The sequence below is a fragment of the Oncorhynchus masou genome, chromosome 27 (genome assembly GCF_036934945.1).
Source record: "Oncorhynchus masou masou isolate Uvic2021 chromosome 27, UVic_Omas_1.1, whole genome shotgun sequence".
NCBI lineage: Eukaryota > Metazoa > Chordata > Actinopteri > Salmoniformes > Salmonidae > Oncorhynchus > Oncorhynchus masou.
The window spans coordinates 52,466,800-52,486,109 of record NC_088238.1 but is presented as its reverse complement, the minus strand read 5'-3'; the positions used below and the strand labels follow the sequence as shown (position 1 = coordinate 52,486,109).

General features: G+C 43.2%; 1 protein-coding gene across 2 annotated transcripts in view; it reads left to right on the top strand.

Moving 5' to 3' along the window:
- LOC135516400 (neurexin-1-like) overlaps positions 1-19,310 on the top strand; it is a 1,013,356-nt gene that overhangs the window by 535,185 nt on the left and 458,861 nt on the right. For both annotated transcript variants that reach the window (XM_064940681.1, XM_064940678.1), the window contains one exon: positions 10,056-10,175. In XM_064940681.1, the coding sequence (XP_064796753.1) occupies positions 10,056-10,175 (120 nt within the window). The remainder of the gene's footprint in view (positions 1-10,055; positions 10,176-19,310) is intronic.

Sequence of the window (19,310 nt, the reverse complement as noted above, 5' to 3'; positions counted from 1 at the left end):
AGAGAAGAATGGGAGAATATCCCCAATTACAGGTGTGCCAAGCTTGTAGCATCATACGCAAGAAGACTCAAGGCTGTAATCGCTGACCAAGGTGCTTCAACAAAGTACTGAGTAAAGTGTCTGAATACTTATTTAAATGTGATATTTCAGTTGTTTTTATTTCATACATTTGCAAAAAAAATCCAAGAAATTGTTTTTGCTTTGTTGTTATGGGTTATTGTGTGTAGATTGACGAGGGGGGGAGGGGAGGGGGGGGAACAATTTAATCCATTTTAGATTACGACTGTAAAGTAACTAAATGTGGAAAAAGTCAAGAGGTCTGAATATTTTCCGAATGCACTGCATAGTGTATTTTTTATGACAAGTTTACAACTCCACTGCTCACACCAAATACAAGGCATCTCAATGACAAGTTTACAACCTCTTACTCAAAAGGTTCTAAACTAAATTCTAAAACATACACCATGGTTGTTGCTGTTGCAGCAGCTGATCAATAGTGTGTAACACTGTGATAATATTGTGATTGACTTCAATAATAATTATAGCAAAATGTTTAATTAGAGACTCTAGGGTTCATGTATTAAGACCTGATTGATGGAGTAATCACAGCAGTGGGCAATTAAAACATGAAGTGATAAAATGACCACATCTCATTTAAAGTGGCCATTTTGGAATAACATTGAGGACATGACCTGCGCTCTTATAAATTTCAAAGTTTCGGCTTAATTGGTCTGCTCTTAAGACGTGTAAATAGTAACATGTTTTGAAATAAATGACTGTGCATGCTTTGTAAGTGTATTTGACTAATTGACTTCGTAATAAGTTAGTTCTCTCTAAATGGTCTGTCACTTTTCTGTCCAAAAGATCAAGCTTCTTTTAATTGATCATCTTAAATAACTTATTTTTAGAGCGCCGGCCATTGAACAAAAAAAAACTATAATCTAAGTCAGGCTTATGATTTAATTAAAAACATATTTGCCTGTTGAATAATAAATTAAGCTTTCATTACTTGTTTTTTTAATCACATACCAAATGCAAGTGACATGGAAGGTCTACCTGTTAATTATCCAGCTATGGTTTTCTATGGGTCATTGGTAATCTGAAGCATCAGCAGGTATTAATGGGTTTGATAACAGAGGCACAGTTGTTTTGAATACCTCCTGGCTAACATACAATTCACTTATCACTCTCATGTGCTCGGGAACTCCGCTGAGAAATTACAATAGTTGCTCTTTCTAATTGGAGAATTTTAATGAGCACAGCCATCCATGTCATTGTTAAGTCCCCTTTCTCTTTCAACTCGGTTCGACCCGAACCTTCCCCACTCTTTCAGCATTCAAATCAACTAATTTGACTCCCAGTTAAATGACTGCCTGGAATTCAGGTTTAAACCCAGAATAAATATTCAATTCAGCTTTAAGACTTTTTGACCAACCTTGATTAAATCAGAATGGACCAAATAACCCATGTTATGGATATGATTACAGGTAGTCCCCTATATTCCCATATTGACATAAACAGGTCTTTATGTCATTACATTTGACGTGTTCGTAGCAGACGCTCTTCTGGGAGTGACATACATTACATGTATTGAACCTGTTCCCCTTGAGTACCCTACAGAGGATTACAGTTTGCCCACATTGACAAAAAGCAGTATAGATGTATATATTGACACCTTCAAATCAAATCAAAGTGTATTTGTCACGTGCGCCGAATACAACCTTACAGAGAAATGCTTACTTTCAGGCTTTAACCAACAAAGCAATTTTTAAGTAAAAAAAATATATTAGGTGAACAATAGATAAGTAAAGAAATAAAAACAGCTGTACAAAAAAAAAACATTAGCGAGGCTATATACAGTAGAGAGGTTATATACAGTAGAGAGGCTATATACAGTAGAGAGGTTATATACAGTAGAGAGGCTATATACAGTAGAGAGGCTATATACAGTAGAGGCTATATACAGTAGAGAGGCTATATACAGTAGAGAGGCTATATACAGTAGAGAGGCTATATACAGTAGAGAGGCTATATACAGTAGTGAGGCTATATACAGTAGAGAGGCTATATACAGTATTAAGGCTATATACAGTAGAGAGGCTATATACAGTAGAGAGGTTATATACAGTAGAGAGGCTATATACAGTAGAGAGGTTATATACAGTAGAGAGGCTATATACAGTAGAGAGGCTATATACAGTAGAGGCTATATACAGTAGAGAGGCTATATACAGTAGAGATGCTATATACAGTAGAGAGGCTATATACAGTAGAGAGGCTATATACAGTAGTGAGGCTATATACAGTAGAGAGGCTATATACAGTAGAGAGGCTATATACAGTAGAGAGGTTCTATACAGTAGAGAGGCTATATACAGTAGAGAGGCTATATACAGTAGAGAGGCTATATACAGTATTAAGGCTATATACAGTAGAGAGGCTATATACAGTAGAGAGGCTATATACAGTAGAGAGGCTATATACAGTAGAGAGGCTATATACAGTATTAAGGCTATATACAGTAGAGAGGCTATATACAGTAGAGAGGCTATATACAGTAGAGAGGCTGTATACAGTAGAGAGGCTGTATACAGTATTAAGGCTATATACAGTAGAGAGGCTATATACAGTAGAGAGGCTATATACAAATCAAATCAAATCAAATTTATTTATATAGCCCTTCGTACATCAGCTGATATCTCAAAGTGCTGTACAGAAACCCAGCCTAAAACCCCAAACAGCAAGCAATGCAGGTGTAGAAGCACGGTGGCTAGGAAAAACTCCCTAGAAAAGCCAAAACCTAGGAAGAAACCTAGAGAGGAACCAGGCTATGTGGGGTGGCCAGTCCTCTTCTGGCTGTGCCGGGTAGAGATTATAACAGAACATGGCCAAGTTGTTCAAATGTTCATAAATGACCAGCATGGTCGAATAATAATAAGGCAGAACAGTTGAAACTGGAGCAGCAGCACGGCCAGGTGGACTGGGGACAGCAAGGAGTCATCATGTCAAGTAGTCCTGGGGCATGGTCCTAGGGCTCAGGTCAGTTGAAACTGGAGCAGCAGCACGGCCAGGTGGACTGGGGACAGCAAGGAGTCATCATGTCAGGTAGTCCTGGGGCATGGTCCTAGGGCTCAGGTCCTCCGAGAGAGAGAAGGAGAGAATTAGAGAACGCACACTTAGATTCACACAGGACACCGAATTGGACAGGAGAAGTACTCCAGATATAACAAACTGACCCCAGCCCCCGACACATAAACTACTGCAGCATAAATACTGGAGGCTGAGACAGGAGGGGTCAGGAGACACTGTGGCCCCACCCGAGGACACCCCGGACAGGGCCAAACAGGAAGGATATAACCCCACCCACTTTGCCAAAGCACAGCCCCCACACCACTGGAGGGATATCTTCAACCACCAACTTACCATCCTGAGACAAAGCTGAGTATAGCCCGCAAAGATCTCCGCCACGGCACAACCCAAGGGGGGCGCCAACCCAGACAGGATGACCACATCAGTGAATCAACCCACTCAGGTGACGCACCCCCTCCAGGGACGGCATGAGAGAGCCCCAGCAAGCCAGTGACTCAGCCCCTGTAATAGGGTTAGAGGCAGAGAATCCCAGTGGAAAGAGGGGAACCGGCCAGGCAGAGACAGCAAGGGTGGTTCGTTGCTCCAGAGCCTTTCCGTTCACCTTCCCACTCCTGGGCCAGACTACACTCAATCATATGACCCACTGAAGAGATGAGTCTTCAGTAAAGACTTAAAGGTTGAGACCGAGTTTGCGTCTCTGACATGGGTAGGCAGACCGTTCCATAAAAATGGAGCTCTATAGGAAAAAGCCCTGCCTCCAGCTGTTTGCTTAGAAATTCTAGGGACAATTAGGAGGCCTGCGTCTTGTGACCGTAGCGTACGTGTAGGTATGTACGGCAGGACCAAATCAGAGAGATAGGTAGGAGCAAGCCCATGCAATGCTTTATAGGTTAGCAGTAAAACCTTGAAATCAGCCCTTGCTTTGACAGGAAGCCAGTGTAGGGAGGCTAGCACTGGAGTAATATGATCAAATTTTTTGGTTCTAGTCAGGATTCTAGCAGCCGTATTTAGCACTAACTGAAGTTTATTTAGTGCTTTATCCGGGTAGCCGGAAAGTAGAGCATTGCAGTAGTCTAACATAGAAGTGACAAAAGCATGGATTAATTTTTCTGCATCATTTTTGGACAGAAAGTTTCTGATTTTTGCAATGTTACGTAGATGGAAAAAAGCTGTCCTTGAAATGGTCTTGATATGTTCTTCAAAAGAGAGATCAGGGTCCAGAGTAACGCCGAGGTCCTTCACAGTTTTATTTGAGATGACTGTACAACCATTAAGATTAATTGTCAGATTCAACAGAAGATCTCTTTGTTTCTTGGATATACAGTAGAGAGGCTGTATACAGTAGAGAGGCTGTATACAGTAGAGAGGCTATATACAGTAGAGAGGCTATATACAGTAGAGAGGCTATATACAGTAGAGAGGCTGTATACAGTAGAGAGGCTATATACAGTAGAGAGGCTATATACAGTAGAAAGGCTATATACAGTAGAGAGGCTATATACAGTAGAGAGGCTATATACAGTAGAGAGGCTATATACAGTAGTAAGGCTATATACAGTAGAGAGGCTATATACAGTAGATAGGCTATATACAGTAGTAAGGCTATATACAGTAGAGAGGCTATATACAGTAGAGAGGCTATATACAGTAGAGAGGCTGTATACAGTAGAGAGGCTATATACAGTAGAGAGGCTATATACAGTAGCGATGCTATATACAGTAGAGAGGCTATATACAGTAGAGAGGCTATATACAGTAGAGAGGCTATATACAGTAGAGGCTATATACAGTAGAGGCTATATACAGTAGCGACGCTATATACAGTAGAGAGGCTATATACAGTAGAGAGGCTATATACAGTAGAGAGGCTATATACAGTAGAGAGGCTATATACAGTATTAAGGCTATATACAGTAGAGAGGCTATATACAGTAGAGAGGCTATATACAGTAGAAAGGCTATATACAGTAGAGAGGCTATATACAGTATTAAGGCTATATACAGTAGAGAGGCTATATACAGTAGAGAGGCTATATACAGTAGAGAGGCTATATACAGTAGAGAGGCTATATACAGTATTAACGCTATATACAGTAGAGAGGCTATATACAGTAGAGAGGCTATATACAGTAGAGAGGCTATATACAGTATTAAGGCTATATACAGTAGAGAGGCTATATACAGTAGAGAGGCTATATACAGTAGAGAGGCTATATACAGTAGAGAGGCTATATACAGTAGAGAGGCTGTATACAGTAGAGAGGCTATATACAGTAGAGAGGCTATATACAGTATTAAGGCTATATACAGTAGAGAGGCTGTATACAGTAGAGAGGCTATATACAGTAGAGAGGCTATATACAGTAGAGAGGCTATATACAGTATTAAGGCTATATACAGTAGAGAGGCTATATACAGTAGAGAGGCTATATACAGTAGAGAGGCTATATACAGTAGAGAGGCTATATACAGTAGAGAGGCTGTATACAGTAGAGAGGCTATATACAGTAGAGAGGCTATATACAGTATTAAGGCTATATACAGTAGAGAGGCTATATACAGTAGAGAGGCTATATACAGTAGAGAGGCTATATACAGTAGAGAGGCTATATACAGTAGAGAGGCTGTATACAGTAGAGAGGCTATATACAGTAGAGAGGCTATATACAGTAGAGAGGCTATATACAGTAGAGAGGCTATATACAGTAGAGAGGCTATATACAGTAGAGAGGCTAAATATACAGTAGAGAGGCTATATACAGTAGATAGGCTATATCCAGTAGAGAGGCTATATACAGTAGAGAGGCTATATACAGTAGAGAGGCTGTATACAGTAGAGAGGCTGTATACAGTAGAGAGGCTATATACAGTAGTGAGGCTATATACAGTAGAGAGGCTATATACAGTAGAGAGGCTGTATACAGTAGAGAGGCTATATACAGTAGAGAGGCTATATACAGTAGAGAGGCTATATACAGTAGAGAGGCTATATACAGTAGAGAGGCTATATACAGTAGAGAGGCTATATACAGTATTAAGGCTATATACAGTAGAGAGGCTATATACAGTAGAGAGGCAATATACAGTAGAGAGGCTATATACAGTAGAGAGGCTATATACAGTAGAGAGGCTATATACAGTAGCGACGCTATATACAGTAGTGAGACTATATACAGTAGAGAGGCTATATACAGTAGAGAGGTTATATACAGTAGAGAGGCTATATACAGTAGAGAGGCTATATACAGTAGAGAGGCTATATACAGTATTAAGGCTATATACAGTAGAGAGGCTATATACAGTAGAGAGGCTATATACAGTAGAGAGGCTATATACAGTAGAGAGGCTATATACAGTAGAGAGGCTATATACAGTAGAGAGGCTATATACAGTAGAGAGGCTATATACAGTAGAGAGGCTATATACAGTAGAGAGACTATATACAGTAGAGAGGCTATATACAGTAGAGAGACTATATACAGTAGAGAGGCTATATACAGTAGATAGGCTATATACAGTAGAGAGGCTATATACAGTAGAGAGGCTATATACAGTAGAGAGGCTGTATACAGTAGAGAGGCTGTATACAGTAGAGAGGCTATATACAGTAGAGGCTATATACAGTAGAGAGGCTATATACAGTAGAGAGGCTATATACAGTAGTAAGGGTATATACAGTAGAGAGGCTATATACAGTAGATAGGCTATATACAGTAGTAAGGCTATATACAGTAGAGAGGCTATATACAGTAGAGAGGCTATATACAGTAGAGAGGCTATATACAGTAGAGAGGCTGTATACAGTAGAGAGGCTATATACAGTAGAGAGGCTATATACAGTAGCGACGCTATATACAGTAGAGAGGCTATATACAGTAGAGAGGCTATATACAGTAGTGAGGCTATATACAGTAGAGGCTATATACAGTAGAGGCTATATACAGTAGCGACGCTATATACAGTAGAGAGGCTATATACAGTAGAGGCTATATACAGTATTAAGGCAAATACAGTAGAGAGGCTATATACAGTAGAGAGGCTATATACAGTAGAGAGGCTATATACAGTAGAGAGGCTATATACAGTAGAGAGGCTATATACAGTGGAGAGGCTGTATACAGTAGAGAGGCTATATACAGTAGAGAGGCTATATACAGTAGTAAGGCTATATACAGTAGAGAGGCTATATACAGTAGAGAGGCTATATACAGTAGAGAGGCTGTATACAGTAGAGACGCTATATACAGTAGAGAGGCTATATACAGTAGAGCGACTATATACAGTAGAGCGGCTATATACAGTAGAGAGGCTATATACAGTAGAGAGGCTATATACAGTAGAGAGGCTATATGCAGTAGAGAGGCTATATACAGTAGAGAGGCTATATACAGTAGAGAGGCTATATACAGTAGTAAGGCTATATACAGTAGAGAGGCTATATACAGTAGTGAGGCTATATACAGTAGAGAGGCTATATACAGTAGAGAGGCTATATACAGTAGAGAGGCTATATACAGTAGTGAGGCTATATACAGTAGAGAGGCTATATACAGTAGATAGGCTATATACAGTAGTGAGGCTATATACAGTAGAGAGGCTATATACAGTAGAGAGGCTATATACAGTAGTGAGGCTATATACAGTAGTGAGGCTATATACAGTAGAGAGGCTATATACAGTAGAGAGGCTATATACAGTAGCGACGCTATATACAGTAGAGAGGCTATATACAGTAGAGAGGCTATATACAGTAGTGAGGCTATATACAGTAGAGGCTATATACAGTAGAGGCTATATACAGTAGCGACGCTATATACAGTAGAGAGGCTATATACAGTAGATAGGCTATATACAGTAGAGAGGCTATATACAGTAGAGAGGCTATATACAGTAGAGAGGCTATATACAGGCAGCGGTTAGTCGAGCTGATTGAGGTAGTATGTACAGTACATGTAGGTATGGTTAAAGTGACTATGTGTATATGATAAACAGAGAGTAGCAGAAGCGTAAAATAGAGGTTGTCGGGTCGGAGGTGGCGGGACACAATGCAGATAGTCCGGGTAGCCAATGTGCGGGGGCACCGGTTAGTCGGGCTAGTTGAGGTAGTATGTACATGAGTGTATAGTTAAAAAGACTATGCATATAAGAAAAACAGAGAGTAGCAGTAGCGTAAAAGAAGGGGTGGGAGGAGGCACATAATGCAAATAGTTCGGGTAGCCATTTGATTACCTGTTCAGGAGTCTTATGGCTTTGGCATAAAGACTGTTGAGAAGCCTTTTGGTCCTAGACTTGGCACTCCGGTACCGCTTGCCATGCGGTTGTAGAGAGAACAGTCTATGACTGGGGTGGCTGGGGACTTGGACAATTTTTAGGGCCTTTCTCTGACACCGCCTGGTGTAGAGGTCCTGGATGGCAGCAGCTTAGGCCCAGTGATGTACTGGGCCGTACGCACTACCCTCTGTAGTGCTTTGCGGTCGGAGGCCAAGCAGTTGCCGTACCAGGCAGTGATGCAGCTGTGGAACCTTTTGAGGATCTGAAGTCCCATGCAAAATTGTTTTAGTTTCCTGAGGGGGAATAGGCTCTGTTGTGCCCTCTTCATGACTGTCTTGGTGTGTTTCGACAATTAAGGGTTTGTTGGTGACCTGCTCCTCAACGAGAACGGGGGCGTGCTTGTTCCTCCGTTTCCTGTAGTCCACAATCATCTCCTTAGTCTTGGTTACGTTGAGGGATAGGTTGTTATTCTGGCACAATTGTTATTCTGTCTCGTCATTGTCGGTGATCAGGCATACCACTGTTGTGTCGTCCGCAAACTTAATGATGGTGTTGGAGTCGTGCCTGGCCACGCAGTCGTGGGTGAACAGGGAGTACAGGAGGGGACTGAGCACACACCCTTGAGGGGCTCCAGTGTTGAGGATCAGCGTGGCAGATGTGTTGCTACCTACCCTCATCACCTGGGTGCGGCCCGTCAGGAAGTCCATGATCCAGTTAAAGAGCGAGGTGTTTAGTCCCAGGATCCTTAGCTTAGTGATGAGCTTTGAGGGTACTAGGGTGTTGAACGCTGAGATGTAGTCAATGAATAGCATTCTCACGTAGGTGTTTCTTTTGTCCAGGTGAGAAAGGGCAGTGTGGAGTGCAATAGAGATTGCATTATCTGTGGATCTGTTTGGGGAGTATGCAAATTGGAGTGGGTCTAGGGTTTCTGGGATAATGGTGTTGATGTGAACCATTACCAGCCTTTCATAGCACTTCATGGCTACAGACGTGAGTTCTACGGGTCGGTTGTCATTTAGGCAGGTTGCCCTTCTTGGGCACAGGGATTATGGTGGTCTGCTTGAAACATGTTGGTATTACAGACTCAATCAGGGACATGTTGAAAATGCCGGTGAAGACACCTGCCAGTTAGTCAGCACATGCCCGGAGCACACATCCTGGTAATCCGTCTGGCCCCGCAGCCTTGTGAATGTTGACCTGTTTAAAGGTCTTACTCACGTCGGCTATGGAGAGCGTGATCCCACATTAGTCCGGAACAGCTGATGCTCTCATGCATGCCTCTGTGTTGCTTGCCTTGAAGTGAGCATAGAAGTGATTTAGTTCATCTGGTAGGCTCTTGTCACTGGGCAGCTCGCGGCTGTGCTTCCCTTTGTAGTCTGTAAATGTTTGCAAGCCCTGCCACACAAGACGAGGGTCGGTGCCGGTGTAGTACAATTCAATCTTAGCTCTGTATTGACACTTTTCCTGTTTGATGGTTCGCCGGAGGGCATAGCAGGATTTTTCATGATCTTCCGGGTTAGAGTCCCGCACATTGAAAGCGGAAGCTCTACCCTTTAGCTCAGTGCGAATGTTGCCTCTGCCTTAGGATTTATGATTACAGTTATTTTCCAATGTCCTCACATAGATTGACATACAACAAATGTGTGAGTGTTGTGTGTTGTACAATGACCTTGTTCTCCATCCAATCCCCCCAGGACCTAGCACCACCTGTACGGAGGACTCCTGCTACAATCAGGGGGTGTGTCTCCAGCAGTGGGAGGGCTTCTCCTGCGACTGCACCATGACGTCCTATGGAGGCTCCTTCTGTAGCGACCGTGAGTACAACATCGCCGTGCTGGGTTGTGTGAAGGTTGTGTATGTTATGTGAAGGTTGTGTGTAGGATGTGTAAGTGTTGTGTTGTGTAGAGTGGTCTGGTTGTATTTAAGCAATAAGCCCCTAGGGGTTGTGGCATATGGCCAATATACCACGGCTAAGGGCTGTTCTTAGGCACAACGCAACAAGGAATCAGCATTCAGGGCTTGAACTACCCAGTTTATAAATGGGTATAGACTACTTTCAGTTGCAGGTAATATACAGTATGTCGTGTTTGGTTTGAAGTATCTTTTGGGTCTGTGTTTGATAGCTCTCTGGCGCCTCCCTAGTGGACACATTAGGATATGAACGCTTGTTAGTATGAGAGGCTCATTTGGAGTGAGTTAGCATTCTATCCATAGGCTAAATTCATCTAGAACACGGCCAGAGAGATACGGTCCAAGGTTCATAGAGCAGTGCGTTTACTTTGTTAGCTTATTAAGGAGTTAAACTCAGATCCATATTGACCTCCTCTTATCTTGCCTGTGATGAGTTTGAGGGTAGAATAATTGGAGGAGAGGGGAAGAGAGGCACGCCGATGCCTATGCTCTCCTAGCTCAGCAAAGTGTCAGTGGGGCTATTAGTGAGTTTAATATCCAGATGTATTTTTAAAGATTGGAGAGATTGGTGTTTGTGGTGCTGAGGTCGGCTGAGATGCCCAGAAGCGGCCAACGAGAGTGGTGAACATGTGTGTGTGTGTGTGTGTGTGTGTGTGTGTGTGGGGGGGGGGGGGGGGGGGGTAGAGAGAGAGCAATCCCTCCAGCAGCCAGCCCCAAAGTCTCTACACATTTACAAACCACCATAATATCTCCTAGAGATCAAGCTCGTTCTATAGCAATTGCTACCACCTGACGTGGCACCCAGTAAAACCAATGTTTCATACCGACTACAAAGTCTATTCACCATCCTCCTAACCAAGAGAATATCGACATTGACATTACCTTGTCTAATGGTATCCTCCATAGTGTAGAGCTAAAATGACCAAACCGGTGACTGAAGAGTGAGGACTAACACTGAGGGAGTCATTTATTTCTGATGAAACCAGTTCCACTGACTGTCTAATGGCAGACTTTCATCAATCAGCGGCTTCCAACAGAGACGCAGCACACTAGGTCACTGGACCTCGGGGCCTCGCTAATAGGCCCCTATCCCTTTGGTTTGCTGACCATTGCTTGTGCTGTTGCGGAACATTCTCAAATATAATTAGCCACAATTAGGATAACTTTTGAAGGGCAAAGCAGGTTTTATTTTTCTTAACATTTGATTTTGAGATGTTTAAGTTTGATGTCTGAAAGGTCTTTTTCAGGTTGGCTCAGACACCTTCATATATTATGATATATATTAAACTGAGAGTGCTATTGGCTGCTGGCTTGGTCTCACTTCTCTTCTCTCCTCCGACCATATACTAATAAGCTTGACTATCTGCATGGTTGTGTTGTGTGCTGCTGTTGTGTTCCTGTCTGTATCTTCCATAGCGTTCTGAGAGCCGAAGAGACTTCCTTCACCGCCGTCTTTGAGCAGAGACAAAAACCTTTACCGTTCTTTCACTGCAATATATTTGCTCTCAGTGACATTCAAGTTCCTATTCTGTCTTGTTATCTGATTTGAAGACGTCTGTCCTTCAGCTTTCTTGGCTTGTGTAACATTGATTTGAAGACGTAATGTGTCACTTTTCAAGGAATTTTCCTTTCTCCACCAATGCAAGGTAGGACTGTGTACGAGTGGAGCCCCTGACGTTCTCCAACTCTTTTTGCCTATGCATACCATTGTGAATCTGAAAATAGTGACTGTTTAGAAGTGTACTGTAACTACTCTGAACCAGTGTGCGGTTTACAATGTACTCTCAATAGTTCATGATTCTTCTCCTGCATTCGACCTAGGCTATAGAGTGGCTAAACTTCATGTATCATTGTATGTGTTCTCGAATGACTTCCCAGCCATTGGTTTGAAAAGAACAGCATTTTCTCTGATAACATGTGTTATGCTTTAGAAAAGAGCAGGTGTTGAGCATTTGAATAGCTTTCAAGGTTTCTTTATATTTAAGCTGCCTTTATATTCAATTTGCCTTATTATTTAGGGTGCATTTATATTAAATTTGCCTTTTTGTTTAAGGTGCCTTTATATTTAAGGTGCCTTTATGTTTAAGTTGCCTTTATATTAAAGGTGCCTTTATATTTAGGTGCCTTTATATTAAAGGTGCCTTTATGTTTAGGTGCCTTTATGTTTAGGTGCCTTTATGTTTAGGTGCCTTTATATTAAAGGTGCCTTTATGTTTAGGTGCCTTTATATTTACTTTAAACAAGCATGTTTAGGTGCATACATATTAAAGGTGCACACACATATTAAAGGTGCACATGTTTAGGTGCCTTTATATTAAAGGTGCCTTTATATTACTTTATATTAAAGGTGCCTTTATGTTTAGGTGCCTTTATACACACACACACACACCTTTATATTAAACACACATGTTTACATGTTTACATATTTACTTTAAACAAGCACACACACACACACACACACACACACACACACACACACACACACACACCCTTTCCTCAAACAGTGTGGTACTATATATTTGGTCTGTTGCTCTGCCATTGGAGTGTGTTTAGTATTCTGCAGTGCAGCGGGCACGCGCTTTGAAATGTACCTGAGAATAAAATTAATCTCATAAGCACAGCTACACATGTGACTGCAGTCTTGATCACATACACAGTCAGAGATGAGCAATTATGTTATCTGCCCCTCCAACACAGTGACATACTGAGACAGGCAAACACTCACTCACACGCATGCTCAGACACACACTGTGACCCCTCACTGCTCACCCTCCACACGCATCCACCCACCACCCCTAAAAAGAGATATGAAAATCAATAGAATTCTCCTCAAAGAAGCTTAAAGAATGGAAGGATTTCAGCCCTTTTTTAAAATTCCAGTCTTATATTAACATATTGATTCTCCCCGGCCTGCTCTTTGTGGTCGTCCGTCCAGGCCCCCTTGTTGGCTGTAAAGAGGAGCGAGGCCTTAGAACTGTGGAAGCCAGTGTGTGTGTGTGTGTGTGTGTGTGTGTGTGTGTGTGTGTGTGTGTGTGTGTGTGTGTGTGTGTGTGTGTGTGTGTGTGTGTGTGTGTGTGACTTCCACCCGGCGTGTTTTATCACTTTAGCCAGATGGCCACAAAGGAGATGAGCCTCGCTCACATGAAAGGGGTGAGCATGACACACACAAAAACACTCACACATGTTTTGGTTGGTAGAGAGACCGATTAACAGCTAGATATATCCAGTTGTTTCCGACTCCTTACTTTGGGCAGGAGAGGCTTCTTTTCTAAAGTATCTTTACATTTCAAGAGTGCACTCAATTATAATCCTACACAAGCCTGGATGTCAACTAGCGTTGTTGCTCCACTCACCGATTCTGAACACAGACATATGAATTTACTAGAAAACTGCCGGGAGAGACTGAAGTTGTCGGCTATTTACCACACAATATTTGACAGTGATGTTTATGATAATATTTCCCACAAACCACTAAATTACCACAGAAACAAGACGCCTGGACAAAAGCACGGCTAGACATTTCAATGTCTTCATTAATCCAATCATCTTTATTGCATGATAAGCTCTACGGAGGCTGACGCCGTTACTGGCATGGGATTGGTCACATTCTATCTGAAGGTAAGTCTCTTTGAAGAATCACACACCTTTGTTCCCTGGTGGACATAACATGGTGTGACGTGTGGAGGCTGTGGGCGATAAATGGGAAGTGCCCAGGTTAGCTGTTCTAAGGGCTGTTCTGACGCCTGTTGTTGAGGCCCAAGCCCTCCAGCAGTTCTTCTAATGCATAGGAGATGTGATATTTTCAGTGCTTTGGTCACACACTTCGTGCATTAGGCATTCTCCTCACAGACTCAGATGTTACTTTTACACTACGTGCTCTGCTCGTTTGAGTCTGACTACAGAGTTACTCAGTTTTGGGGCTAAGACAGCTGGGAAAGGATTTCTGGCAGTTATATTTGAATAAATGGCAAAAGATAATTGTTTTATACTATATATTAGACAACTCACATACAATCCAGACCGGAGACTACTGCTCTGTCTCTCTCATGTTTTCCTCTTGTATCTATCTGCATGTTTTATGAGAGCTTCCTCATAACAGGAACAATGGAAGACCATTGGAGACTTCAGAGAGAAGGATTGATTGACAGCTCTCTGTCGGACGCTGAACCAAAGACAGAGAACCACCTGTTTACTTCTCTTCATTTGTTTGTCGAAAACACATATATTTATTTTTTCCTAGTGTTCCATCCTATGAACTCAACTGAGAATGAAACAAAGGCAATCCACAGAGGATATTTGGAGACATGTCCTTTTGGAGAGGCTCTCTGTTTGTGTAGAGTGGTATTGTTGCCAGTGACCCACTCTGTGACGGGTTCACTATGTTGAGCTGGAAAGCCTGGCGAAGGTGGACGTCTGATATCTCTGTTGGATGAGTGTGTGGGGAAACTGGGTATCGCACGCGTACATACACATTCTGTGTGAAAGTCTTTGTTATTCCCAGCCAGTGTCGGGTGCACTCGTCCATTTATCTGCATAGTGTATAAATGGAGCACTTGGTATTCCACAGTATTCCTCAGTAACTAAGTCAGAATGTACCGCTGTGGAAGTGCATACAATGTGTGGCTTAGGTTTCAGCGTTCTGTGCGCATGGGTGTGCACGTGTGTGCACGTGTGTGTGTGTGTGTGTGTGTGTGTGTGTGTGTGTGTGTGTGTGTGTGTGTGTGTGTGTGCGCGTGTGTGTACATGTCTATGCCACATCGTGCTAACCTGATGCTGCGTCTGTTCATGTCGTCCTTCACATGTTTTTCTCCATGGTTCTCAGAGGGTGTACGCTGTATTTGTAAGAAATGACACGTCCGGCCTTGTTAGTCACTGGGGTTAAGAGGATCCCTTTGTTTTGCAGCTGCCCAAGGATTTGATTGCTCCTTTTTCTGTTCTATTCAGCGAAAGTCTGAACAGAGAATACTCTGTGTGTGTGTGTTTTCAGTTGCATGGTGCGTTGTTCGAATATAGCCGGCTGCTGGTGCTTCGTGCCATCTAACACATAGGGCATGCTTGTCGGTCAGCAACACAGCAGTTCTCAGACACCCTCCCTCCCTCCCTCCCTCCCTCCCTCCCTCCCTCCTCCATCTCTCCCTCCATCTCTCTCTCTCCTTCATCTCTCTCTCCCTCCTTCTCTCTCCTCCATCTCTCTCCTCCATCTCCCCCTCCCTCCTCTCTCTCCTCCATCTCCCTCCCTCCTACTCTCTCTCCTTCATCTCTCCCTCTTCTGCTTCTATGGTATCATCAAAGACTGTATGTAGATAGCTAAAACTGCTTCTCCAATAGAAATCCCAGATCACACTTGTAGGCAATGTCACGGCAATGTTGGCTAGCTAAGCTCACATGTCATCGGGTCTCACGGTCGCACTGAACTGCGTTGTTTTTGACAAAAATGAAAAGGTGTCAGTTTGTCACTTTCATTAGGTTGGAGTAATAACAAGTTCAACTGCTTAAGACATGGGCTCCAATCTAGGTTGTGTCTTTAGATTTCGAAAAAAATTAACAACTAACGAAGCATTTTTCACTTCTCTAATTGACATCTCAAACCGCGGTCTGTTCTGCTTGGTCTGTTTCGCAAGCGTTCCCAGAAGCTTCGAGATGTTGCACCTTTGGGTTTAGAAACTCTGTGGTATTATCATGGTAAGCCTGCTGTTGCAGAAGATTATTAGGGAGAGTGGAGTCGTGATGTAGTTTGCAATGCGGTAAGTGTATAGGCCCAGAGTCAGTCCTGTCAATCAGTCAGTCAGTCCATGTTCTAGCTAGGCTAATATTGTAGGCTTTATGGTCTATAGGAAATAGATTGGTAGTACCAGCCCTTTAACAGCCATAACTATCACCAACCAGCAGCAGCAGCATCATTCTCTCTAACTCTCAGCAGTCTTGATCAGAGCTGATTATTGAGATGCATGTAGCATCACGTCTTGCTGACAGGAATCGGTGACTGATCATCACTGGGTCTCAGCCCCCTCTACCAAACTGGGACGTCTCTGAAAGTTGCCAATCTGCTCCGGAGAAGACTGAAATGAAAGAGAGATTCATTTGAGGGGTCAGATGTCTCTTCTCTCTGTAATTTGAACGTCGAGCCTGAACCTTTGCAGCCGTACTGTGTTCAACGCAACTTTAACATGGAAAACACAGCCTGGAAACTCTCTGGCTCCAGAGAATATAACTAGATAATAGTCTTGCCTGTGTCCATCTTACCCTTGAAAAACACTAAAGTAAATGCTGAAGACATTAGTAGACAGGGTCGTGAGACACAGTGTACAGAAAGCAGAAACAAAACCGTACCACTGATCTGATAAAGAAAAGAAACTCTCCTCACCAGAACTACACCACTGCTTGACGAACATCTCATTCCAAAATCCTGGGCATTAATATGGAGTTGGTCCCCCCTTTGCTGCTACAACAGCCTTCACTTTTCTGGGAAGGCTTTCCACTAGATGTTGGAACATTGCTGCTACAACAGCCTCCACTCTTCTGGGAAGGCTTTCCACTAGATGTTGGAACATTGCTGCGGGGACTTGCTTCCATTCAGCAACAAGAGCATTAGGGTGGCTGGTAGCCTAGTGGTTAGAGCATTAGGGTGGCTGGTAGCCTAGTGGTTAGAGCATTAGGGTGGCTGGTAGCCTAGTGGTTAGAGCGTTGAGCCAGTAACCGAAAGGTTTATATATCGAATCCCCGAGCTGACAAGGTTAAAATCTGTTTTTCTAACACCTGAACAAGGCAGTTAACCCATTGTTCCTAGGCCATCATTGTAAATAAGAATTTGTTCTTTACTGACTTGCCTAGTTAAATAAAGGTTAAATAAAACGTTTGTGAGGTTGGGCGATTAAGCCTGCCTCGCAGTCGGCATTCCAATTCATCCAAAAGGTGTTTGATGGGATTGTGGTCAGGGCTCTGTGCAGGCCAGTCAAGTTTGTCCACACCAATCTCGACAAACCATTTCTGTATGGACCTCATTCTGTGCACGAGGGAATTCTCGTGCTGAAACAGGAAAGGGCCTGTTAATATTGTTGCCACAAAGTATAACTTTTGCCACAAGGTTGGAAGCACAGAATCATCTATAATGTCATTGTATACTGAAACATTAATATTTCCCTTCACTGGAACGAAGCTGCCTAGCCCAAACCATGAGAAACAGCCTCAGATCATTATTCCTCCTCCACCAAACTTTACAGTTGGTATGCTCTTCAGCACTCGCCGGTCCCGTTCTGGGACCTTGTGTGGCCCACACTTTGCGGCTGAGCCGTTGTTGTTCCTAGACGTTTCCACTTCACAATAACATCACTTTGACTTGACCGGGGTCAGCTCTAGCAGGGCAGACATATGATGAACTGACTTGTTGGAAAGGTGGCGTCCTATGATGGTGCCACGTTGAAAGCCACGTTGAAAGGTCTTCAGTAAGGCCATTCTACTGCTGATGTCTGTTGCATGGCTGTGTGGTCGATTTCATACACCTGTCAGCAACGGGTGTGACTGAAATAGCCAAATCCACTAATTTGAAGGGGTGTCCACATACTTTTGTATATATAGTGTACCTGAAGGGACCTTAGAAGAATATCACTCTCTCTCTCTCTCTCTCTCTCTCTCTCTCTCTCTCTCTCTCTCCTGTTCCCCTCATCATCTCATTGTTGGTGTTGTTTATATTCCCCCCTGCCGCCGCTCACGTCTCTTCCGCTGCATTCGTAAGACGGGGGCCCTGGGAGAGACGGCTCCTACCCGAGCAATTAACGAGTGGCTCGTTAGGCGAGAAATGCAGTGTGAATCGCTCGTAACCCAGTGGCTGTAGTTCATACAGGACCGTAAATACAAGTAATGCAGCTCCTTTACTGGGTGAAAATCCTCTGGAACGAGAAACAAATACAAGGATGGGGATCACTATCTGCTCCGTCCCAGACACCGGGGGACTGGAGGGATGAAAGGGGGAAAGTAGAGAGACAGTGGAATGATGTTGGAGCATATGGTAGAGAGCCAACTCTGGCCTCCCAAAGAGAGAGGGATGGAAAAATCTTGGTGGACTGGCGGCTGTATTTTGTGGTTCTCAGGAGATAGTGGCAGGGGAATGGGATGTCATCACTTGAGGTGTCCCAGTGATATGCATTTAAAAGGGTTGTTCAAATAACATAACTGTGGTAAGAAAATCTTATTTTCCACATGCAACAATTGTGTTCTGAATGTATTTGATTGGAATCAATCTCTGCTGTACATTCCATTTCATCGTCACAACCTACAGCGTGGCATTCAGACCCAGTCTCACCACCACCTACTTCATTGGTCGGAGTCGTTTTCCTCTCTTAGAACCTGAGATATCAATAAAAAGCTAGAATGCTTTGCCGCCATTTGGAGACATATGTACTTGTCCGTGAGGCAGTTTACCTGAGGTATGGCTTTGGTAGGTTAGCGTAGCTAGCATCTGGCCAATTGTGTCCTCAGGGTGAACAACTGAACTACGCTCGACTCCAATCAAAAGAGACTGTATGGCTTTGTGGCAGAACGGATTGGTGGCGTTTTCCAGGTCGTCATAGCATAATTACCAAACTGATTGCTTCTTCACCGTAACACATATTAAAGGGCAATTAATGCCGGAGGTAATTGCTTCGAGACCCACTCCCTCCACTTGCTAGCGTTATCAAAGGCCTAGCGTCTCGTTGCACATTGAAGAGGAGAGGAAGGGAGGGAAGAGGGAGACGGGTGAAAGCAATTATTTATTGGAGCACTTGGATCACGTGTTATATTAGTCAATTGTGTTTGTTGATGGTTTGTAAATCACAGCTTCAAACGTCTGATTAGTTAGAGTGCCAAATCTGACTGGCTGTTGCGACACGTTGTCTGAATACACACATGCACACACACACACACACACACATGCACACACACAAGCACACACGCACACACACACACACACACACACACACACGCAAACACACGCACGCACGCACGCACACACGCAAACACACACACGCACGCACGCACGCACGCACACACACACACACACA